General features: G+C 47.3%; 1 protein-coding gene across 3 annotated transcripts; it reads left to right on the plus strand.

The window, feature by feature from the left end:
* Positions 1 to 10170: 10170 nt before the first annotated feature.
* LOC111150141 (COMM domain containing 9) lies at positions 10171 to 22500 on the plus strand. Of its 3 annotated transcripts, none has more exons than XM_022507522.1 (6): positions 10171 to 10229; positions 17124 to 17249; positions 18979 to 19118; positions 20174 to 20208; positions 20574 to 20677; positions 21701 to 22500. In XM_022507522.1, exons 1-6 carry the CDS (start codon positions 10179 to 10181, stop codon positions 21839 to 21841), a joined length of 597 nt encoding a protein of 198 aa, XP_022363230.1. In that variant the 5' UTR covers positions 10171 to 10178; the 3' UTR covers positions 21842 to 22500. The 3 variants fall into 3 exon arrangements, with proteins under 3 accessions (XP_022363230.1, XP_022363231.1, XP_022363229.1); XM_022507521.1 differs by lacking the exon at positions 10171 to 10229 and adding an exon at positions 11326 to 11529; XM_022507523.1 differs by lacking the exon at positions 17124 to 17249 and having other exon boundaries at positions 10179 to 10229.
* The last annotated feature ends 1667 nt before the right edge of the window (positions 22501 to 24167 follow it).

A 24167-nucleotide genomic window follows, 5' to 3' on the forward strand; every position in this document is an offset into this window, starting at 1 on the left:
CGCACCTCACGATGCCTTCTCTTCTCACCTCTTGGTAACCCCTTGATTCACATTCAACACTCCCATTAAATGTCTTTTTGTGTGTGTGTATGTGGTTCCTCTAACAAAACAGGCTACCAAGCATTCACACATGTTGCCTGTTACATTCTCCCCAAGCCACTTCCCCATTCCCCTGTCCATCAACCAGTCATCTCTCCGCTCTTAGATGTTATTTTCTTTGCAAGGCTTCTCTCATCAAGTTCCAATTAGGTGCCCTCTTTTGTGTTCCCACGGCACCCTTACTTCCCATCGAGGCACTTGCTACCTTGTATTTTTAAATTTTTATAATGAAAGTTTTCACATGGAGAAACCCAAAGTCCAAAGAATAGTAGAACAGTACAATGAGCTCTCATAGACTCCCAGCAACTGGTAACATTTTACCACATTTGCTCTCTCTTTGTGTGTGTATTCATTTTGTTTCCAAGTCAATTACTGACATCATGTTCTTTCAACTTACATCTCCAAAAAAGGAAGCAAACTGAGGAGTATTCTCCCACCTAAAATACAATGCCATAATCACACTTTTAGAAATGAATCATTCTCTTATGTCGCTGAATACTTGGCCCGTAACCAAATTTCCCCAGCCCTTCCCCAATTCCCTTTTACAGTCTTTCTGCTACATTTCATTTGAATTGCTCCTTCACTTGGGCTGTAAGCTCTGAGAGGAATGGAATGTGTCCCCTTGGTTTCCCTCTCCCCAGCACTCAGCTCATGGCAAACCCTCAGTACCTATTTGTTAAAAGAAAGAACAACCTCTATGCCCCAATTCTTCCTGCAGAAAAGGGTCGTCAGCCAGTTCCAATCCCAGCACAGCTGCCCCCCCCACACACATACACACTCACCCTTTGGTAATGGCATAGCATCACTTCCATGGGCCAAGTCAGAAACCAGAGGGGCATTCTAGATGCTTCCGTCGGTTGACCCCACATAGCTCCCACACTGTCTCCTGTCTAACCCATTCCCCTCTCCATTCTGGAGGCCAGGGCTGTGGTCCGGTCCTTCATCCTTCCTTGCCCAGCTCTAGGAGTCTCGACGCTTCTGATTCTCCAGTGGTCCTGTCTTGCCTCCTCCAAGCCCTGTCCTGCCTCAGAGCTCACTTTTCCCAGGGCCCATTCATGAGCTGTCGCTTCCTGGCGGAGGACCTATAAAGGCCCTGAGCATAATAGGTATTCGCTAAATGACTGCTGAGTGGATAAAGAGAAATACTATCCTCTCCTTCTTCCCTAGTCTAAGGGTCTAAGTTAGCGGCAGCTGCATGCATCCCCGTCCTATTCCCTGGGCCCCAGACTCCAGGCCAGGCCAGGCCAGTCCAGCGCTGCTTCTGGACAGATCCTGGATATAGCCTTGGCACATAGCTTCCAAACAGCCACCGGACCCATTTGTCATTCTTCCTTCCCTAGGAAATTGTGCAAGGATGCGCAACGGTAGGCCCGAACTTACTATATTTAAAGAAAACAGTTAAAAATTTAAACAGAAAAAGTCAGCTTAAAAATCAAGATCTTTCTATTCTGAAGTCTTCTTTAGGTCAAGTACATCCTAGGGGATACAGGGTGAGACCATACAGCCCCTTCTGCCTCAAATAAGATTTTTAGGATGCAATTTTGCTTTTGTGCGCTTCTGCAAAGAAAGCTGTTCCACTGCCTGCCATTACTCCGCTGAAGGAGTTATGCTGGGGGAGGGGCAGAGGGTTCCAGCAGAGATCCCTTGGGGACACAGAGCCCCATCTGACCCTGGACCCACACCCCAGCACCAGCCACTGCATTCCGACTAGGCGGGGACGCCAGCTTTTACCGCGGTGACATTCTGCTAAGAAGGAACTTCTTTCCAGCCCAGAACAAAAAAGGGCAGCAGTCAGAAGCTCTCAGAAGCCTGGTGGGGAAGGCCAAGGGGAGTGACTGAAGTGGGTCAAAGCGGATCTCTGCTCCCCACTCCCCACTCCCCACTCCCCATGGTCTCTACCATCTACCTTGGGGGGAGTTCCTGAACCGGTCTGAGCTCCAGCTTCCCCTCCTTCAGCTCGACGAGGACACCGTCCTCTTCCTCATGGGGATCCTCGTGAAAATTAAGTGCGGCATCGGAGGGGTAGCAGGGTGGGAAGGCTACCTGAATCTCAGTGTGTGCTGAAGACACAAGCCATCAGGGGACACATCCCAAGGGAGCTGTGATGCCGTCATGCAGGACTTGCAAACGAAACCAGTTTCCCCCTTATTGGACCATCCCCAGCCCTGAAAGGAGGGCTGGATGAGGAAACAGTGGGAGCACCGAGGGGGAACTTTGGAGTGAACAACAGATGTGCTCCCAGTCCCAGCTGCCCACTCCCCACCTCCTGGGAGTGAGCCGCATCCCTGTAGCTCGAGTATCCTGAAGTACTCTTGTCTGCATCACGCCTTAGAAGCCCAAGGCGAAGAGAAGACAGAGCGCCCAGCAGGAGTGAGGGGGCCCGGAGGCTTTGGATTTTCCGGGTAAAGAGGAGTTGAGTATTTCTTTCTTTCTTTCTTTCTTTTTTTTTTTTTAAAGATTTTTATTTATTTATTTGTCAGAGAGACATCACAAGCAGGCAAAGAGGCAGGCAGAGAGAGAGGAAGGGGAGCAGGCTCCCTGCTGAGCAGAGAGCCCTATGCGGGGCTCGATCCCAGGACCCCGGGATCATGACCCGAGCGAAAGTAGAGCCTTAACCCACTGAGCCACCCAGGTGCCCCGGGAGTTGAGTATTTCTGATAAGCCAGAGGTGTGCAACAAGGGACCCTGGGAGTCGTGTAGATCCTCTGGAAGATGGCCTCCAGGAGAGTGCGAACCCTTCCCCAGACAGAAGCTGAGAGCACCTGGCCTCGCTGAACTGTGCCCCACCCCCCACCCCGCCAAACTCCTATGTTCAAGCCCTGACTCCCAGTAACTCCTACAGTTACTCTCAGAACGTAACTGTATTTGGAGTTAGGGCTTTAAACGAGGTGACTGGGTTAAAATGAGGCCTTTAGAGTGGACCTTCATCCAATCTGACCCGTGTCTTCAGAAGAAGACAAGATTTGGGGATGCACACAGGCAAAGGGAAGATGGTGTGAAAAACAAGGAGAAGACGGCCAACCCCAAGCCAACAAGAGAGGCCTCAGAAGAAACCAAGCTTGCTGGGCGCCTGAGTGGCTCAGTCAGTAAAGCAGCTGCTTTTGGCTCAGGTCATGATCTCAGGGTCCTGGGATCGAGCCATGCAGTGGGCTCTCTGCTCAGTGGTGTCTCCTTCTCCCTCTCCCTCTGATTGCTTTTGCTGTCTCTAAAATAAATAAAATTAAAAAAAAAAAATACACCAAGCCTGCCAATGCCTTAGTCTCTGTTAAGACACTCAGCCTGTGGTATTTGTTTTGGCAACCCCACCAAACTAGTAAGCACGGCTCAGACTCTGGGGGTTGGAAGAAGGAGTCTTAGGCAGCCAGCTTCAAAGGATCGGGAGTTTAGAAATCCCCAAAAATGAGGAAGGAGGGTGTTCTCTGAAGTATTTATGAAATTGTGCCAAGAGATAAAGAATCAGGTGTAAACACCCACCAGGCCCAGCCAACTAACTGCAGTGTTAACCAAGTTAAGAACTCCCTGCTCTTCTGAGTCCCCCTCTCCCCCTCTCCTGCCCCTGCTGGGGGTCAGAAGTCTCAGTGAGCCAGCTGGCAGCATAGGCGGGAAGCGGGAAACCAACCACAGACTCCCTTTCTCTGCTCCAGGCCCCAGCTGGAGGAGGGAGAGAGTCTCCACGTGGAACAGCCTTTGAAGGTCTGAGCTGAGACTGCTTTGGAGCTAGAAAGGTAGTCAGAATGGGCCCGCCCTAATTTCCATCCTGGAACAAGGAAAGAAGGGGACAGCGTAGGAAAAAATTGAAGTGCGGTAATAGACAAAAGTAAAGTTGGCTTCCTGAATGCCCCCCAGGAGTCCTGTTTATTTACCATATGTCCTCCTGCTCAGGCAGAGGCTCAGCCCAGGCTCTGGCCAAGAAGGAGACAGGCTATTTGTGAAGCAATTATCATCCCTGCAAATTCCTTCTGGCCGCTGTAGGGCAGGTCCATCTTCATCGAGCAAGGCAAAAAGCGAACAACAGACAAACCATTTCAGACCTTCTGCACTCCCAAGCCAGGAACGTAAGTGATGTTCTGCAAAGCCAGGGACAGCACACCACCTGCTCTATCTCATGACCCAGAGGAGGCCACTTAACTCCAAACCGGCCACGGGGCTGGTCACGCTTTAGAGTCACACAACACTCCAGAAAGAACCGAGCTCAGAGCCTGCCTCTGCCACATGACTGCGGTGTGACCCTGGGAGAGTTACTTAGCTTCCCTGAAATTGCCTCCTCAATAAAATGGAGACCATAAAAGTATCCTTCCAATAAAGTTATTATGCAGAATAAATGAGAACATAGATGCTAAACCCTTGGAACATTGCCTGGCACAGGGCAAAGGGCTCAGTACACATAGTTATCATAGTTATCATTATACATCACTGCCTCTCAAGGTGCAACCTTGGAGTGACCTTGATTTATTGTATAAAACATTATGTAAGAAGCATGTGATGAAAAGCACAGACTCTAGGACCAGACTGCCTGTTTTCCATTCTCTGCCAAGCGAGAATGGAAAACACATTGTTTAAGTGTTTTTTCTGTTATTGCTATCAATACCGTAAGATACATATAGTGATCTGCACACAAATACAGGAAGTTCAAGAAGAGCTTAATAATTACAGCAATGATTAAGGGGATAGTCATTTCCATAAATCCACGCAGACCCTGAAGTTTCTTGTTACCCAGACATCAGAGGCACTGACTAAGAGTCAGACAGGCAGAGTGTGTCCCTAATCGGGAGGCGCTGAACTTGACCTCAGTTGCTTTTGCTTATTCATTTGTTTGCCAGTGGACAGTCGTTCTCCAGCAAGCAGGGTATCTAGAAAACAGAGACCCATCCTCCTCGGGCTGGACCCTCAGCCACCGCCTCCAGGCCCTGCTCCCCACCAGCAGCTCTCAGCCTGTCTCCCGTGTTACCTGGTCTGGTTCCTTCCTCCAGGACAGGTGCCATCTTGCAGGGGAGAGGTGAGGTGCCACTGCATTCCAGCCTCCCGAGAAGGTGACATTCTGAAGGGCTCTGCTGTCTTTAGGCCTAGCTCTCCATCAGTTCCCACCGACCCGGGGCCTGAGGACTGCCAGAGAAGCAGACAGGAAAGATGTAAAGCTGATACCTCCCGCAGGAAATAATTGTCTAGCTGATTCCAGAACTGAAAAACACAAGTATAACATTGGAGAAAGGAGAGCAAAGTGCCATTCAAGGCCATTGTTACACCCTCCTCTCTGTGTATCAGGGAAACAAAGAGGCCCTGTGTGTGAGGACAATGCTGTGGCTTACCAGCCACGTCTGTGTTACTCCTGGGGATGGGAGGGTGAGAAACGAGGCCACAGTGCCCTCCCTGCCCGATGCGCCTTGAACTCCACTAATCACAACCTCCAGGCTAGCCAGCTCTGGGGGAGGAAATCTGGACTCCCAGCTCATGGGGTTCTGAATTGGGGGGACAGGAGACACCCCCTCAGGAGGGACCAGATGGGTATCCACTAGTCTTCCAGGCATCACGAAATGACAAATGCCCCCTCTCCTCTCCCTCCCCTCTTTTCTTGCTACCTTTCAGAGACTCACCACAAGTTAGAGCTAGAAAGAATGGCAGACATCATCTCTCCAAACACATATGTCATCTACTCCAACCCCTGGCTTTAGTGAGGGGCACCTGACCAGGACGAGTGCCTGGCTGTGCAGCATGTTAGCAGGGGCTACGAACCCAGGTGAATCATCACGCGGCAGCCTCCACTGAACCACCCCCCTGCCCCCCGCCACGGACCAGGCACTCTATTATGAGCTCGCTCGCAAAATGACCTCATTTGCTCCTGCCTTCAGATCCTTGGTCTGCCACTAATTATCCGTGGATCATGAGTTCATTTTCTGACCCTTCGTTTTCCCATTTGTAAACTGGGAATATTCATGGGTGACTGTGAGAACTGAATGAGTTTAAACATGCAAAGCTCTTAGGACCATGCTTGGGCCGTACATGTCACTGGAGAAGCATGAATGGGAAATTAGATGTCCACCTGAAGCTCGCTTAGGCTCATGGTGAGACGCAAGGCAGATAACTAGAAACCCAGGATCTTAAATACAAACTTGGCCTGGCCATCGACTATGGCCTCACTTTACCCCCATAGGTCCCTGCTGAAAGCTAGGCCCTAAAGAATAACCCCCCAGCAGGGATAAGGCAGGTGATGTGTGGGGAGGGCCAACTGTGACGTAACACAGAGCAGGAGGGACAGTGGGGATTTGGAGAGCCTGTGCCTGTCTCCAGGGTGGCAATCAGGACTCAGCTCCAGCCAACCGCTGCAATGTGCATGGTGGGAACAGCATGGCTAGGCCCATCAGTTTCTAGAGAAAAGCCAGGAATCTAGATTTTTAGGTCACATTTCCCAATTTTAAAATACTGCATTAATGAAGAAATTGTTCATGCAAAGTGAGCCCTGAATCATGCCTGATCTGGACAGGGACAGCGTTTGCAAGCCAGGGCGTACCTGTCATTTTCAGGTCTTCTGTCCCCAGTTTGCCTGCAGTCTCCCAGGGAGTCGATTGGTTCACTTCAAAACCGGTCTTTGACTTAGAGCAGGTGGTGAAGGTGAAACAGCCCCTTTCTCTGTGGACACTCGCATCTCTGTCCGTGAAATGGGCATGAGGAGAAAGAAAAACGGGGAAATGAGGGGGCTCTCCCTAAAGGACTGCAGGACCCTCGGCCTCATCCAGCTCCTGTAGGTGTTCCTCTGATAAACAAGGCAGCCCAGACTTGGTGGCAGGCCCCAAGGGCAAACTGAGGTCTTAAGCCTCCATAATCTCCAGCAGTCACCTCAAACGAACGTCAGTAGCCTCGATGACAACATGGGCTGGCTATGCAAATTTCAACCCTGAAGCAAGCTCGCCAGCAACAAGACACCGCGTCACACCCACCAGGACGGCTATAATCAGACAGACAGATAATAACAAGTGTTGGCGAGGATGTGGGGCAATGGGAACCCTCAGACATTGCTGATGGGAAGGTAAATGGCGCAACCACTCTGGGAAACAGACTGGCAGGTCCTCAGAAAGTTAAACACAGAGTTACCCTGTGGCTCCTGGGTATATACACCAAGAGAAATGAAAATATCAATTGACACAACAGCTTGTTCAAGAGTGTTCACGGCAGCATTACTCATGAGAGTCAAAAGGCAGAAATGACCCAAATATCCATCATCTGATGAATGGATAAACCAAATGTGATCTAGCCATACAATGGAAATTACTCAGCCATCAAAAGGAATGACATCCCGATACATGATATGCAGCATGGATGACCCTTGAAAACATCAGGCTAAGTGGAAGAAATTGATGAAAACAAGCGCATGTTGTCTGCCATGTTGGGAACAGGTAAATCAAGAGGAGAGAAAGGAGATTAGTGGGGGCCTGGGACTAGGGTATGATGGAAAGAGAAGGGGGGGACGATAGCTAAAGGGCGTGATTTTTCTTTTTGGTGGTGAATATGTTCTTGAATTGTGGTGATGATTACACAACTCTGTGGATGTACCAAAATCCACTGAATTATACACTTTAAATGGGTACATTGTAAATGTGAATTACCTCTCAATAAAACTGTTGGTAACAACAACAACAACAACAAGAGCTCTTGAACTAAGATTGCTGCCCCTAATAACCTTCTATTTAAAAATTCTCTCTCCTTGCTGCTCCCTTTACATCAGTCCCCCTGGAGAAGACAGGACAAGTGGCTCACATGAGGGGGACTAGCTAGACCTGGTTTGCCCAGGACTGTCCCAGTGTTATCACTGCAAGAGTTGTGTCCCTGGAAATCCCCCCTTCTTGGACTGAGATGGTTGATCATGCTACTGGCAACCCTTTCTCAAAGCACAGGAATGCTCTGCCCTTTCTGGACTCAAATGGAATCACCAAATAAATAACCCTTCTCTCTCTCTGGGGTATAAATCACCCTTGAACTCCCCATAATGGTCAAAAGGTATTTTAATTGTTGTTTCCATTTTACAGATAAGGAGACTGAGGTTCAGAGAGATGAAGGAACTTGCCAGAAGAACACAGGAGCCAGGAATTGAACCTGAGTCTTTTTCCAAGGCACCTTCTCCATTCATTATCTTGTCTCTCATCACACCACTGGGCTGATTATCCAGGAAGACCTTCGGATTGTTCTGCTGCCTTAGGAAGGGAGTCAGACATCCAGACAGAAGAAGTATGAGTTTTCAGCTACGGGAAGACAATGAGATATATATATAGCTTGGCAATTAACAACACAGATTCTTTCTGGAGCCCAAACTGCTCAAGTCCGAATCTGGGCTCTGCCACTACTTAGCTGTGTGACCTTGGACAAGTTATTTAACTTCTTTGTATCTCAATTTCCTCGTATGTAAAATGGGGAAAATAATAGTACTGTGTGTGTGTGTGTGTGTGTGTGTGTGTGACATAGGATTGTTATAGGAAGTAAGTAAATCAGTAAGTGTGAGAAACTTAGAAAGGAGCCTGACACATGGCAGGTTTATTTCATTTATAAATGAAAGTAAGCACAAATTAATAGACCCAGAATTGGAAAGAAATCAGATGAGGCCTAATGAAATCCAGGCAGTGGGACCAAATTATGGAAATAAATTCTGCCACTCTATTCTGTTCCTGTCTGTGAAAACATTTATGGTTTAGAAATTGCTGTAAGCTCCCCGGGCCACAGACAAACCTTTAAATGCATCATGGTGGTGGCAGTTTGGAAAGCCCCACCAAAATGGGATGACATAGTGCAGGGTTGCACACCTGACCCATCACCCACTGGAGCCCAGAGGAACCCCTGGTAACACACCTGCCCACAGGGCCGGGAGAGATGGATATCCTCCCCGGGGGCAGCACCTGTCACTCAGCTCTGCTCTCTGCAGTAGGTGTGATCGACCTCATTTTACAGATGTGGAAACCGAGGCTCAGAGAAGTTTGAGAACTTGCTCAAGATACAGTTAATAACATGTAGAGTTGGGATTCAAGCTTAGGTGGAATTCTAAGTCCTTTATGCTGTATCGTCCCCATGTATTAGTTATCATTGCTGTGTAACGGATTATCAAGCTTAGTGGTTTAAAACAACAAACACTTACAATCATACAGTTCTTGAAGACCAGGAATCCAGGAGCAGCTTAGTTGGGTGGCTCTGGTTCTGAAAGTCTCATGAGGTTGTAGTCAGTGTTGGCCAAGGCCACTGTCATCTCAAAGCTCAGCCAAGTCTATGGAATCTGCTTCTAAACTCAGTAAGGAGGTAGTTGGCAGGCTTTAGTTTCTCACTGGCTGTGGGCCAGAGGCTTCAGTTCTTTGCCACATGGACCTCTCCGGATTGCTGCTCACAACATGACAGCTTACCTTCCCCAGACCAAGGATTCAAGAAAAAGGAGGAGACAAAAGAGAATACCCCAAAACTGCAGTCTTTTTTTTTTTTTTTTAAGTTTTTATTTATTTATTTGACAGACAGAAATCACAAGCAGGCAGAGAGGCGGGGGGGGGGGGCGGGTGGGGAAGCAGGCTCCTGGCTGAGCAGAGAGCCCAATGCGGGGTTTGATCCCAGGACCCCGAGATCATGATCTGAGCCGAAGGAAGAGGCTCAACCCACTGAGTCACCCAGGGGCCCCTGCAGTCTTTTATAAATAATTTTAGAAGTAACATACCATCACTCTGCACCTGATATTGGCAGCACAGACCAATCCTGGTACAGTGCGGGAGGGGGTTCTATAAGGGTGTGACTATCACCTGTATCACCCAAATCAACCAGCCCACCTATACAGGTCAAGGAAAATCAGTTTTTCCCGTCTTGGTATGTAGACAAGCCAAGCCAATTTCCACCAGGGTAAATCACCCCACACCTGCGTCCTCCAAATTCCACTGTCCTATAGTCCCCAGAGTGAGCCATCATCCGGCGATCGCGTCCTATGGGCCCCTCCCCATCTCACAGCTCCAAACCCGGGCAGTCGTCGCCATCCCGAAGGACTACAGCCCCCAGCATGCCCTGCGACGGCCTCGGAGCCACGTGAGGATCTTCGCCTCGTGTCGCCGTCAGGTGACTTGGGGAAGATGGCCGCGTTGACAGCGGAGAATTTCGCCGCGCTCCAGAGCCTGCTGAAGGTAAATTGGAGGGGTGGGGACAGCGTGAGACGGGCCTTTGTCCCTAGGCCTTGGGACGGAATGGGAATTGGGACCAAATGGACCCTGAATCAGAGCCATGAGTCTAACCACTACCTTTCTGGGTGACTCCGTTGTTGCGCCTTTCCGAGCTTTTAGAAAGCGGGCTCGAAATTAATACTGTCCTGACAGGATGGCGGGGGAACAAATAAGATAACGGACATGAAGGTGCTGTACAAAGGCCGCCTACTAGAAGTCTCTGGAGCTGGTATTTAGGACTGTTGTGTTGAGGTGGTAAGTGCTAGACCCACGTTGCCAGTTCCCCATTTCCTCCCGCAGCCCCTCTTCGCTCGGTGGGTAAGAAATCTCTCTCTCTGCGTCCTCACGGCCCCCCTTGGTGAAGTGGGCGTTCTGTTCTCCCGAGTACCTGGTTTTCTGTACTTGCTTTGACCTGTGTAAGGGCCTTAAAACTCTGCTGATAATCATTTAGAAGATTGTGAGGCTTCTTAAAGCCAAATGAAATGATGGGTTGGAATTACTTGCTTAATTTCTGATTTTCCTTATGGAAGAAGGGGAGGCTTTATCTTCTTTTGTAGACATTATGCCACTATTTACCTGTTTTCTGCCTTTCTTGCAGAATGTAAGATCCAGTTGGAACTCTTTTTTGGTTTTAACTCCAGATGAAAAGGGTTGAGTTCATAGCACTAAGCAATTCATGGCACAGCATCATCATTGATTGGTTCATGCAACGGTCTCTCCTTTGTTTTAAAAATCTCTGCAGTGCTCACTTGTATTCTCCATCCCTAAAAGCAACTACTCTATGATGTTCACAAACGTATCCCCAGCCAGTGTATCCTCAGCTTCTGGCACACAGCATGTTGTCAATACATAATTGTTATATGAATTAATGAATGAAGTAACAAAGTTGAGATTGGAAACCTAGGGCTCTCAGCTCACAGCCCTGGTCCTTTACACCCTCGTCGTGGCTGTTCTGCTTACTTCCCACCTAATGCCTATTCATTGTATGGACTTTTTGTTGTTGTTGTTAATAAACTTTAAAATAAAGTATTATTAATGTGTAACACAGAAAAATACACAAATTGTAAATGCATAACTCAGTGATTTATTACACACCCATGTAACCATCACTATGGTCAAAACCAAAATATTACCAGTACTGCTGGAGTCTCTCTGTTGTTCCTTCGTTACTTCCCTCATCTCCCCAGTAGTAACCACTATCCTTGCTTTTAAAATCAACTTAATATTGCCCATGTTTGAACTTCCACATAAATGGTATAATACAGCATATACTTTTTTATTCCTGGCTTTTTTTGCTTGCCAATATGTAGCAATAGTTAATCCATTCTTATTCCTATTCTCCTATGTATTTTCTTTTTTAAAAAAATTACTTAGGGGTGCTTGGGTGGCCCAGTTGGTTATGCGTCTGCCTTCAGTTCAGGTCATGATCTTGGGGTCCTGGATCGAGCCCCACATCAGGCTCCCTGCTCAGCGGCGAGTTCGCTTCTGTCCCTACCCCCACTCTTGCTGGCGCTCACTCTCTCTCTCTCTCTCAAAAAAATAAAATCTTGAAAAAAAATTACTTAAGTTTTTTATTTTGTCGTAATTATAGATTTACATACAGTTGTAAAAAGGAATACAGAAAGGTCCCATTTACCCCCTATAGAAACATCTTGCAAAACTATATAGTATGATATCCCAACCAGGATATTGACTTTGATACACTCAAGGTACAGATCGTGGCCATCACTACAGGATCCTTCCTGTTGCTCTTCTATAGCCATATCCACTTCCCGCCTGCCCTCACCCTCTCCTAACCCTTTGGGGGAGGAGGCTGGTGAGAAGAGGACAGGCAGAGGGAGACAGAGAATCACAAGCAGGTTCCATGAGCCCAGAGTCTGGCATGCGGCTCAATCCCATGACCGGAGATCACCGCCTGGCTGAAATCAAGAGTCCAACGCCCAGCTGACTGGGCCATTCAGGCACCCCTCTACTTTCCCCCCCCCTTTTTTTTTTTAAGGTTTTATTTATTTATTTGACAGAGATCATAAGTAGGCAGAGAGGCAGGCAGAGAGAGAGGGGAAGGGAAGCAGGCTCCCTGCCAAGCGGAGAGCCCAACGCGGGGCTCGATCCCAGGACCCTGGGATCATGACCTGGGCCGAAGGCAGAGGCTTTAACCCACTGAGCCACCCAGGCGCCCCTACTTTTCCCTTTTTAATAAGCAAACTGTCCTATTGGATTAAGGTCCACCGTATGACTTCATCATAACTAATCACATCTGCAGCAATTCTCTTTCTAAATGAGGTCACATTTTTGAGGTATTGGGAATTGGGCCTTTAATGTATGAATTTTAGGTGGACACCATTCAACCCATAATAGGAGCCTTTACAGAGCAAAAGTTTTAATTTTGATGAAGTACAATTTACCAACAGTTTTTCCTTCTATGAATTGTACTTTGGGTGTCATGTTTAAGAACTCTTTGCCAAACCATAGATCTCCAAATTTTCTCTTTTTTTCTCAAAGTTTTATTTTTACGTTACATTTTACATTCAAGTACATGATCAGTTTGGAGTTAATTTTGTATAATGTGTGTGAGACAGTTTGAGATTTTTTTTTCACCTGTGAATGTCCAGTTGTTCCAGAACCATTTGTTGAAAATGCTGACTTTCCTCCATTGAATTGTCTTTGCAACTTTGCAAATTTGTCAAGAATCAGTTGGGCAAATTTCAGGATTCTCTGTTTTTTTTTTCCATTGATTTTTGTTTTTTTCTATGATAATACCTCACAGTCTTAATTACTATAGCTATGTAATAAGTCTTAAAATCAGATTGGCTGATTTTTCCTACTTCATTCTTTATCCAAATTGTTTTAGCTATTCTAGTTTCTTTGGCTTCTTATATAAGCTTTGGAATGATTTTGTCTATGTTTAAACAAAACCTGCTGAGGGACGCCTGGGTGGCTCAATTGGTTGGACGACTGCCTTCGGCTTGGGTCGTGATCCTGGAGTCCCGGGATCAAGTCCCGCATCAGGCTCCCAGCTCCACGGGAAGTCTGCTTCTCTCTGACCTTCTCCTCGCTCATGCTCTCTCTCACTGTCTCTCTCTCAAATAAATAAAATCTTAAAAAAAAAAAAACTTGCTGAGATTTTTATAGGAGTTGTGTTAAACCTGTATATCAATTAGGGGAGAATTGACATGTCGGGGTAGTATTAGCTTTATGAAATGAATCGGAAAGTGTTCCATTCTTTTTTGTTTCCTAAAGAAAGATTGTGTAGAATTGGTTAATTCTTTCCTTAAACATTAGAATTCTCCAGCAAAACCATCTGGGCCTGGAGATTTCTTCTTGGGGAGTTTTAAATTATGAATTCAACTTCCATAATCATTATTGGGCTATTCAAATTATCAGTTGCATATTTGGGGAACTGTGGTAGTTTGTGTTTGTTGAAGAATTTATCCATTTTGTCCATGCTCCCAAATTGTGTGTATAGAGTTGTTTGTGGTTATTCTTATTTTCCTTTTGAAGTCTTTAGGGTCTTTAGTGATATGAACGGTTTCATTCCTGATATTGGTAATTTGTGTTTCCTCTCTGTTTAACTTCGCTGGTCTTGCTAAAACTTTGTCCATTTCATTGATATTTTCAGAGAACTAGTTCTTTGTTTCATTGATTTCTCTTTTTTCTTTTTTTCTATTTTCAGTTTCATTGCTTTCTACTCTTTGTTGTTTCCTTCCTTCTCCCTTTGGGTTTATTATGCTTTTCTTTTTCTATGTTCTTGAGGTGGGAACTTAAATTATTGATTTGAGAACTTTTTTCTAATATATGTGTTTAATGCTGTACATTTCCCTGTCAACACTGTCATGCCTGTGTCCCCAAAATTTTGTGGGTTTTTTCCATTTTTATGCATTTAGTATAATTTTTATAGTATAATTTTTTAAATTTCCCTTGAGGCTCCTCTTTAATCTGTGGATTATTTAGAAGTGTGTTTAAGTTTTCCAATGTTTGGATATTTTCTTGTCATCTTTCTGTTAGTGATTTCTAGTTTGATTCCATTGTAGTCACCAAGAATACATTCAGTATGATTTCAGTTCTTTCGAATTTGTTCAGGTTTGTTTTACAGCTCAGAATATGTTCTGTCTTGGTATGTGTTCAGTGGACACTTGAAAAGAATGTATATTCTGTTGCTACTGGGTTGTGCTCCATAAGCGTTGAGTAAATTGATCAATGGTGTTGTTGAAATCTTCTGTGTTCTTGTTGAATATCTGTTTAGTTGATTCTATCAATTGTTGAAAGATAGGTGTTGAAGTCTCCAACTGTATTTGTGGACTTGTCTGTCTCTCCTTTCAGTTCTGTCTCTTTACTTCTCATGTTTTCTAGCTCTCTTGCTGGGTGCATACCTATTTAGGATGTCTTCTTAGATATAGAACCTTTTATCATTATATAATGTCCCTTTCTGCCTCTGGTAATTTTCTTCGCTGTGGAGTCTATTTTGTCTGCTATTACTGTAGCCACTCTTGATTTTATTTCATTAATATTTGCATGATATATCTTTTTCCATCCTTTTACTTTTAATCTGTCTCTATCATTATATTTGAAGAGCGTTTTTAATAGACATCATTTAATTGAGTCATATTTGCAGCTTGTATTTAATTTCCCACTTAACAGCTAATATAATTATTGAATATTAGAGCTTAAGTCTGCCGTGTAATTTTTTTGTTTTTTATCTGCTTTTATGTTTTTTGTTTCTTTTTACTTTTTCTTGCCTTCCTGTGGGTTATTTAAACATATTTTTGGAATTCCCTTTTGACTTATCTGTAGCATTTTAAAATGCATTTCTTTTTATAACATTTTTAGTAGTTGCTCTGGTTACATTTATATATATAACATCACAATCTATCAGTGTCATCATTTTACCAGTTCGATCTGAAGTATAGAGAGACCTTACTTCCCTTTCTGTCCCTTACTCGTTTGTAATATAATTATCTTAAATATTTCCTCTACATACATTTAGAGCCGCATTGGACAGTGGTATAATTTTTACTTCATCCTTTAAACAGACTTTAGAAATTCAAGAGAAAGAAAGTCTATTGTATTAACAATATTTTTGTTTGTTGTGTTCTGTCTGTCTTCCTGATATTCCAGGGTTCCTTTTATTAATTCCTTTCTGTTAAGAGAATGTCTTTTGTCTTGTGACAAATTTTCATAGTGTTTTTTTTCATCTGAGAATGTCTTGATTTCCTCTTCACTTTCTGAAGGATCTTTTTTGCTGGGTGTAGGATTCTGGGTTGACAGTTCTTTTCTTCCAACACCTGAGAAATATTGTGCCATTTCCTTCTTGCTTCCATGAGTTCTGATTTGATGAGTTCTAATGAGTTCTAATGATCCCTTATAGATAAGATATGGTTTCTTTCTCACTGCTTTCAAGATTTTTTCTTTGCCTTTAGTTTCCGGGAGGTTAATTATGGTGTGTCTTGGTATGGATTTCTTTGGGTTTGAGAATATGCTTAGGTTTTTTGAATGCACACAGTTATGTCTGTAGCTATACTTGGAGAGTATTATTCCAGCCATTATTTCTTTAAGTACTTCTTCAGCCTTGCCCTCTTTTATCCTCCCTTTCGAGGACTCCAATGACACGAATGTTAGATTTTTTGGTATAGTGCCACAGATCCCCGAGGCTCTGTTCATTATTTTCAGTCTGTTTTCTGTGTGCAAACTGGGTGATTTCTAGTGGCTCAGTCTTCCAGTTTACTTGATTCTTTCCCCTGTTTCATTCTGCTGCTGAGCCCACCTACCAACCTTTGTTTTGGTTATTGTATTTTTTCAGTTCTAAAATTTCCATTTTGTTCTTCTTCGTATTTTCTGTTCCTTTGCTGGGACTTTCTGGTTTATTTGTTTCAAAAGTGTGTATTTTTAGGTGTTGAAGCATTTTTGTCATGGCTACTTTAAAATCTTTGCCAGATAATTTTAACATCTGTTATCTTGATGTTGGCATCTTATGGTTGTCCTTTTTCATTCAGTTTGAGATCTTTCTGGCTCTTGGTATGATGAATGATTTTCTGTTGAAACCTGGCATTCTTGTGTTATATTCTGAGATTCTGGAGGGTTTCTGCCCTTGGCTCCTACTGACACCCAGAAGTGGGGGTTCCTTGTTACTACTGGGCAGGAGTGGAAGTTCTGGCCCTACATAGTTACCATTAATAACAAGGCGTGGTGGGACTAGCTGCCGGTTGGTGGGGATTATGCTCCCAGCTCCCTACTTAGCCTTCTCTGATACCACACTGGTGGGGGTGTTGGGACACCTCATTGTAGCCTCAGAAGGGTGGAAGTCTACATTCCCCACTCAGCCTGCTAACATAGATGGGAGTGGGGCTATAGGTTTTTCTGTGGTATTTGGCTCAGTAGAGCAGTTATCACGTAACAGTTTTCTGTCTTGCTAAGCTTTCTTGGTCCTTTGGCTGGAGAGAGCAGGCATTTGTTGGGAGTTCTTTGTTTTGTTTGTGTGCCCATTGGCATTCTGGGTTGCCCTGTTCCTTAGCCTGAAGTCTGGGATATATGAACAACAAGAAAATCCAGGAAACTCAGCACCATGTTGTTTCTTGGTCTGGAGCAGGGAGGCCCACAGCAGGTCTGTCTTCTCCACGCTCCCTCTTGAGTCCTCTTACATTCCTTTCCCACATAGTGCCCAGCACTTTCGGTTTGCTAAGAAGGGAAAATAAGAACAACTACATCTACTTCACTGCCCTGGAAATGGAGCCATCCTCTGCACCTTTAAGTCTTGAGTTTCAAAGGTATCATACCATGACCGAGACACTATTATGTTCTGAAACATGTATTTTCAGAGTCTGAGTGGTTTTCTTTTCTCCCCATCTGTGAATTCATTCACAGGCCTCCTCAAAAGATGTTGTCAGACAGCTGTGCCAAGAGAGCTTTTCCAGTTCAGCCCTTGGCTCAAAGAAGCTCTTGGATATTACATGTTCCAGCTTGTCTGTGACCCAGGAGGAAGCAGAGCAAGTAAGTATGGTCAGAGACGACCTTTGACCACTGGCTTCTCAGCTCATTAGTCTCTTTCTTAATTTCCCAATCATTGCCACATCCAAGGAAAAATTTCCCCTGAAATGTCTGTTGACATTATAACAAACTTAAAGTGGATTTTCATTTTAATGCTAGTGAGCTTAAAAGCTATTGTCTTTGAACCTTCACTTCCTTATGATAAATGAGGCAAGGATGGGAGAACTATACCCAGAATTGGAGGTCCTAGCCATTTCCTTTTCCAGACTTGTTCCCTAGACGGTGTGGCCAAAAGCCAACCTTTCTGCAATTTTCTTTCCCTTTAACCTCCCTTTACTGATAGATTGTCAGCCAGATAGCTTAGACAGACTTCTTTGGGGGCCCTGGGCAGAAGCTCTGAGGCCTGAGTATGACTTGGGGGACATGCTGCTGGACCCCACCTGACCTCAGCTGGTGGCCAAGAGGAAGAGTGAGCGAGGAGGCTCAGTTTATGCAGTACTCACAGCCTTCTCTTTTTAGGGCAGATATGCTTCTAAAATAGTTCAACAAACAGGCCTGCGTTATTATTATTACTATTTTAAACCAGAGTTCTGTTCATTGAAGTCAGCTGTAGCACAGTAAAAGGCAGAAGCCACATTATGGAAGTGAGTTGAACACTTAGTTTGGCTTCCCCAAAAGTAGAGCCTGAGGCTAAGAGTTAGTTGCAGATAATTACCTGGGGAGGGGAGTCTAGAAAGCACAAAGGAGGGAGTGGGACAAAGGAACAGGGAAGAGAGACAAAGCCAGTAAAGAATGTGTTGATGACCTGCAAGGGGTTCAAACTTGGGATCCTGGAAACAACCCTGGGGACCACACTGCAGAACTGTCACCCTGGAGGCCAGGGCATTGATGCGCTGACCTCAGCTCGCAGCCGTGGAGGGGAACATCCCCTGCGCTCTTGGGTTGTGCCTCTGCCGCTGAGCAGCCTCCCAGGGCAGCAGAGAAAGCCCTCAAGCAGTTCCCTCCAGAGGGTCCTCTGTCTTATCTGTCTTCGTTTGGCTGAGCATTGTTGTAGTTACGGGCCGGCTGCCACAGGCAGTTGGAAGGAACCCAGCAAACCCACAGGGCCGAGTCAGGTCCTCCTCCTCTCCAAGGGAGTCAGCACAGCCCACCAGGATCCATTTGTTTTCTTCACCGTCCTTGGTGACAACCTAGGGCCAAGGACAGCCTTGATTCAAAGCCCAAACGCTTCTGGAGCCGGTACCCCTGGTAGCAAGTCAGTGAGCACAGCTTTGGGGTCTGGCGGATGCAGCCCCGCTCAGGGGAGCCCATGGCCCTGTGCCCCCGGGGGTTCAGGGTTCATGCAGACTTCCCAATCCAGGCGCAGGGGCCAGTGCAGCGTTGCCTAGTAACACAGCTGACTTTTCACTTCTCTCATGTTACCAGGGAACGGGCTAGAAAGTGAATTGAAGGTCAGATTCTGTGCACAAGGAAAGAGGACTTACTAACCCTTTGCTCCCAAGCAGAAGTTTCTGGCACATTGACAGGTTCCTATGTTGGGCAGCTATCCCTGTCTTCTAAAGCGACAGGTGAACTTAGAGGTGGGCTGGGGCATGTGGGCATCAGCATCTGGGTCTGAGGTCTCAGGACCCCGGGGGGCTGTTGGGACGACTGTGGCAGGGTGTGGCAGGGCAGGGCGGGGGTGGAGCCCTGTCCCCTGCCCGGCTCCTCACCACGCAGGCCTGTCCCGCAGCTGCTCCAGGCTCTGCATCGCCTCACCAGGCTGGTGGTGTTCCGTGACCTGTCCTCTGCCGAGGCGATCCTGGCTCTCTTTCCTGAAAATTTCCACCAAAACCTCAAAAACCTGCTGACGAAAATCATCCTAGAACACATGTAAGTGCTCATTTCTTGAGAGTTCCTTGTAAGGCTTATAGAACAATATTTTAGGTCAGTAAATACTTACCTTCAATATCCTTTTTAATGGATAAATATATTCTTTACATGGGGAAATTATATAAAACTTAGTTAAGAAATTCCCTGGCGTTGGGTGTTTAGGCTCTTGGCAGTTTTCACTTCAGTTTAGTGTGGAAATGTTGCTCACGAGCTCGGTTATCTCCGTGCTGGTTCAAGGTGGTAGTGAGGCTCCTGCTGCACATTCCCACGCTGACCGTCAGTCAGGACGCTTGCACCAGCTGGCATTCTGCCAGGAGGGCACGAGGGCGCCCCCCTCCCCACACCGTCACCGGCACCGAGGGAATTGATTTTACATTTTCCCCCAGTTCACAAATGGTAAATGCGCCTCACTTCAGTTTGTATATCTTTGATACTAGTGATGTCAGGTATCTTTTTCATATGTTTACTTGGTCATTTTGTTTCTTTTGTGAATTATCCAAATATTTTCTATTGCTGTTGGCCAGCAGCAGGCTTGACCAGAATTCTCGGACAGTAATAACAGATAATGCTCGCTTGCCATGGGTTTTATTGTTTATTTAGAAGGTTCCTCACACGTGACCACATTTTATTCTGCCTCTGCTTAGCATCTCACTACAGTGCTTTTTGCTATAGCATTAGACAGGTCTGTTTGGGTGTGTTTTGCGTAAAATGCAATACTTTGTGGAGCAGATGCTCAATAAAAGAGAACCGGTCGACTTTTCCGGCTTCGTCTCTCAGAACGGTAGCACAGTAAGGACACAATGCATTAAGTCTCTTCTTTCTTTTGCCCCCTAAGCTACAAAAACTAACAGCACTTATGGCTTTAATATCACTGAGCTATGCAGAACAATCCAGAAACTGCTTCTGCCATGCAGCAGACGTTTCTGTGGTCCTTTCCTGTCAGGGAGTGATGATAGGCTCAAAGATCCCAGAAGGGGTAGAGGCCCAGGTCCTCTCTCATGATCAGTTCTCATCCTTTTTCCGTTCTTTTTTCCTCATCTTTTCCTCTTAAACAGCTCTGCTTGGCGAACGGAAGCCCAGGCAAATCAGAGTGAGTACCAAGAAACCTGCCCTCCTCACCTTTCCTTCCCGGGCCCGGCTTAAACCGTGCCAAGCGGCCAGAGTTTGTCACTGAAACTCAGAATGCATTAACCTCATCCCAAACTCCTCTCTCATTTTGTGCCGATATGTGGAGGCTCGTATGCGCAGGCAGGAGCCTGGCCTTCCCGCAACCCATGCTTCCGTGCCAAGTGCAGGTGGCATGGATCCGTGGCGAGGAAGGCCCCCGACTTCCGTCTCCCTCGGAGACTTGTTCTTTGGCTCAGGAGCATGACCAGCCGTCAGGGCTGCCTGTCCCAGAGTGAGGGCTTGGTAAAGTGAGCGGGTGGGCTCTGAGCTGGCCCGTCCCCTTCGCAGTCTCTCTGCCGCGCCTGGTCGACCTGGACTGGAGAGTGGACATCAAGACCTCCTCCGACAGCATCAGCCGCATGGCTGTGCCCACCTGCCTCCTGCAGATGAAGGTGCGTCCACCGCCGCGCTCCCGAGAGGGAAGGAAGGGGCCACGGTGACCTGGCAGCCCTGCGCACTAGTGGAAGTGCCAGTGTCCGGAGCTCTGGGACCTCTGACCCCAGGGAAGACAATTCAGCACCCCCAGATGCGGTCTCTGTCTGTCAAGTACATGGTCACTACTGTCCTAACATATTATAGACATAATAAAACATACACCGAAAGTAGAAATTTTAAAAGGATAAGACAAATACAAAACAAGTTCTAAAAATGGCTCGCTGCCCCCTAAAGTTTACCTTCTACACTAATGGGAAAGTTTAGCAGTCATGATGGGGGCATGCCATCAGATTTCAGGTTGCCTTCTTGATAATTCTGGTGTCCCTCAGGCCACTGCTTGTGACACGGCTGAGCCAGAGCTCCTGCTAGCGACTCGGGACGCTGCAGTCCTTCATGCCCTTGTTCGCACGCTCCGGCCTCCCCGGTGTTAGCTTCACGCTACACATCTTTTCGGGACTCTTTTTAAACCACGCATCTGTGGTTTGGGTTTATTTAGTGATGCTGTATTGACTTAACCGCACCCCCAGAAACTCAGCCCCTGTAAGAAAATGAAAAGGCATGGGTGCCTCTAACAACTAAGGTTTTAAACATTAGTAGAGTTGACTTTTGTTTTTAAGGAAACAAATATAAGTAGGAGCTGTAGTGGTTTTTCTGCGTGCCGGGAGTCTCACTACTCCTAGAGCCCGCTGCGTAAAGTACCCGTATGGGCCCGTGCAGTGTCTGCTCACTCGAATGCCGAGAGTCAGGGGTCCGAGGGGTGAGTGGGCCTTGGCCTCTCCGATACCCACCCTGAGCACTCCTCTCTCAAGCCTCTGGGAATCTCCTTCCGTGTCCTCATTTGCTAGATGACGCCAGGGCTGGGACTCTGTAGCCTGAGCAAAGAGCCTGTGTTCAGAGGTTCACTGGAACGGGGGAGGGCTCCCAGGTCCAGGGCTCACCTCCAGGGCGGCTCTGACGTGCGGACCCTGTTCTCTTTTCAGATCCAAGAAGATCCTAGTCTGTGTGGAGACAAGCCCTCCATCTCGGCGGTCACTGTGGAGCTGAGTAAGGAAACGCTAGACACTATGCTAGACGGCCTGGGCCGCATCCGCGACCAGCTCTCCGCCGTGGCCAACAAATGACCCCAGGCAGCTGTCGGCTGCACGGCCAGGCCCCAGCTGCCGGCCGGTGGTGTGCGCCTCCCAGCACCCGGGCTGCCCCCTGGAGCAGCAGCTGCTATCCGGAAGGCCAGGCCGTGGGGACGGGGAGGGGGCTGCCATCCAGAAGGCACAGCTGGGCCGGGAGGAAGCGGCCATGTCCCCGCGCTGTTCTCCTCCGTCATCCTCTTTCCTCTTTCTGAAGCCGGTGAGCAGAAGCGTCCGTGTCTGGAAGACTCCCTCGCCACTGTGGCAGTGTGAGGGGGCATCTGCTCCGTCAGCTGCCTCCGCGTGGCTGGCTGGAAAACTCAGGCCCACATTGTGGAGCTCATCTCAGAAGTTCCAGCGTTAGGTCCGAGTGGTTCTTCTCCAGCCCTGGAACTCGGAGGGGTTCACGCGCGTGAGGCCAGCAGTTCACACTTCCCCGTCAGCGAAGCCGGCCGCAGCCTGTAGAGCAGGGCCGCTGCAGTGGGGCCCACCCCGGCCCAAGCCCACAGCCTTCCCAAGCCCCGCACAAGCGCGTGGGCTGTCCTTCCAGCGTCGGGAGTCGGGAATGGGTGCTAACTTCCTCTCTCGTGGAGCCAGAGGGCCCTTCCTTGATACAACAGGGTAAAGAAGTGTCAGTGTGCGGAAATAAAAAGTTCTAAAAACTTCCCGACTCTAGTCACGTTTTTCGAAGCTTCTGTCCTTGACCTGAGTTGTTGCCTCTCATTCGTAAAGACAGTCGCGACTTCTCATTGCCAGCTAAGCTGGTGAGCATGGTGTGACCTGAAACCAGGCTTGTGACACTCACCGCCATCGGTGCCCGTCTGGCACGTGGAGCCGAGGAAAGCCAGGCCGACAGTCCGCGTGCTTGTTGGAGGCGCTGGGGTGAAAACACGCCGCACAGCCGAGCTGTCCCTGTCACGTGTGCGCCACCTCGGCGGGGCGCGTGTGTAAGGCTGTCCCCCTGGGGTGACAGCACGTGGCCTGCTGTCAGGGCTCTGTTCTGGTGGCTGTGGGCAGTGTGTGTGGATGCCCGGCAGGGCGGGTAGAGGAGGCAGAGCCCTTGGGCCAGAGGATGGGCTCCAGTCAGGCTGCCAGGGTTGGAAGCCAGCCCTGCCTCTCAGTGGCCAGGGCCTTGACCCTGCCTCTCAATTCTCCCTCTCCCATTTCTATAAAAATTAAATGGGGCTAATAATAGTACCCCCTCCACAGGGCTTCTGTGAGGATTAAATGAGACCACGTCCCTGAAAGCACTTACTAGCACCAGGAGGACGTATAAGGCTCGATCGTGTTCACTTTGATTCTTAAAGGAAAGAAAGGTGGAAAGCCCTCTGCAGTCAGTGTTTCATTTACTGTCGCAGGGTTGGTGCGACAGTGAATGTCATTATCCTCTCTTTATCGATGAGGAAATCAGCTCATTGAGGTTAAGTCGCCTGCTGGTAAATGGCCTCATTAGGACGCAGGCCCAGATTTCTTCGCTTTCTCTCTACCACACAGAGCTCTGCAAGGAACGTGGAGTTCTGTGACTTCGGCTCCATTTGGAAAATACTGGAACTGAAGTCGAGATGAGAAAACTCCCTCCTAAGTCACTAGGAATGTCAAGAAAAAAAATCCCACACCCCTCTGCTGTTTCTTGGAAGCCGAGCGACCTTCTGTTAACACGGCAGCTCTTAACATTTTGGGGGCTATAACCAGCGATAGTCTGTGATAGCTGCAGATCCTTTCTGTAGGAAGCAAACGTTCCATTTCTTATATTCAGTGACAAGAGTTCGAGGACCCTGGGAACCAGCCCACTGCTTCCAGATTGAGAGCCCCTGGTCTTACTCTTAGGTTGAGTTCAGCTTTGTAAATTCAACTGCTCTGTTTTCCTTCTAGTGCCGGTGACCCATCGTCCAATCTCCAAGTCCCTGTTCTCTGGGCCTCCCAGGGGCATCCCTAAGGCAGTAACCTGAAGCAGCATAGGGGTCTGGGCAGCTGGACATCATTCCTTTAGCTAGATGGACCTGGACGGAACCATCTGGATGCATGACATACAGAGGGCATTCGAAAAATAACCGGAAAATTCAACGATTTTGAATGTCCGCTAATCCTCACGCCACGTGCTCACTTAAGAGGTTTTCTCCTGTTAGGGAGGACAGATTGTTTTTGCCTACCATATTTCTAGTTGGCCTGATCCTAGCTCAGAAAAACATCTTAGTTTCTATCTATTGTCCTCAAAGCTAGTTCCCTCATTCAGTGCTTGTCTCATTGTCCAGTAGTACTTTGTGAAATGAGCAACCATCTGCAAACTGTCCCTCCCTTAGGACATGGCAAGGTGCGGATGTCC

The sequence above is a fragment of the Enhydra lutris genome, unplaced genomic scaffold (assembly GCF_002288905.1).
Source record: "Enhydra lutris kenyoni isolate GAN:26980312 unplaced genomic scaffold, ASM228890v2 scaffoldscaffold22, whole genome shotgun sequence".
Lineage (NCBI taxonomy): Eukaryota > Metazoa > Chordata > Mammalia > Carnivora > Mustelidae > Enhydra > Enhydra lutris.

What these genes read in the sequence shown, in the direction of transcription:
- LOC111150141 (XM_022507521.1), top strand. Translation starts at nt 11,377, where the DNA reads ATGGTCAAAACCAAAATATTACCAGTACTGCTGGAGTCTCTCTGTTGT. An exon ending in CCCAGGAGGAAGCAGAGCAA is followed by an intron (nt 17,250 to 18,978) that starts GTAAGTATGGTC and finishes CCTGTCCCGCAG; the next exon opens with CTGCTCCAGGCTCTGCATCG. An exon ending in CCTGCCTCCTGCAGATGAAG is followed by an intron (nt 20,678 to 21,700) that starts GTGCGTCCACCG and finishes TTCTCTTTTCAG; the next exon opens with ATCCAAGAAGATCCTAGTCT.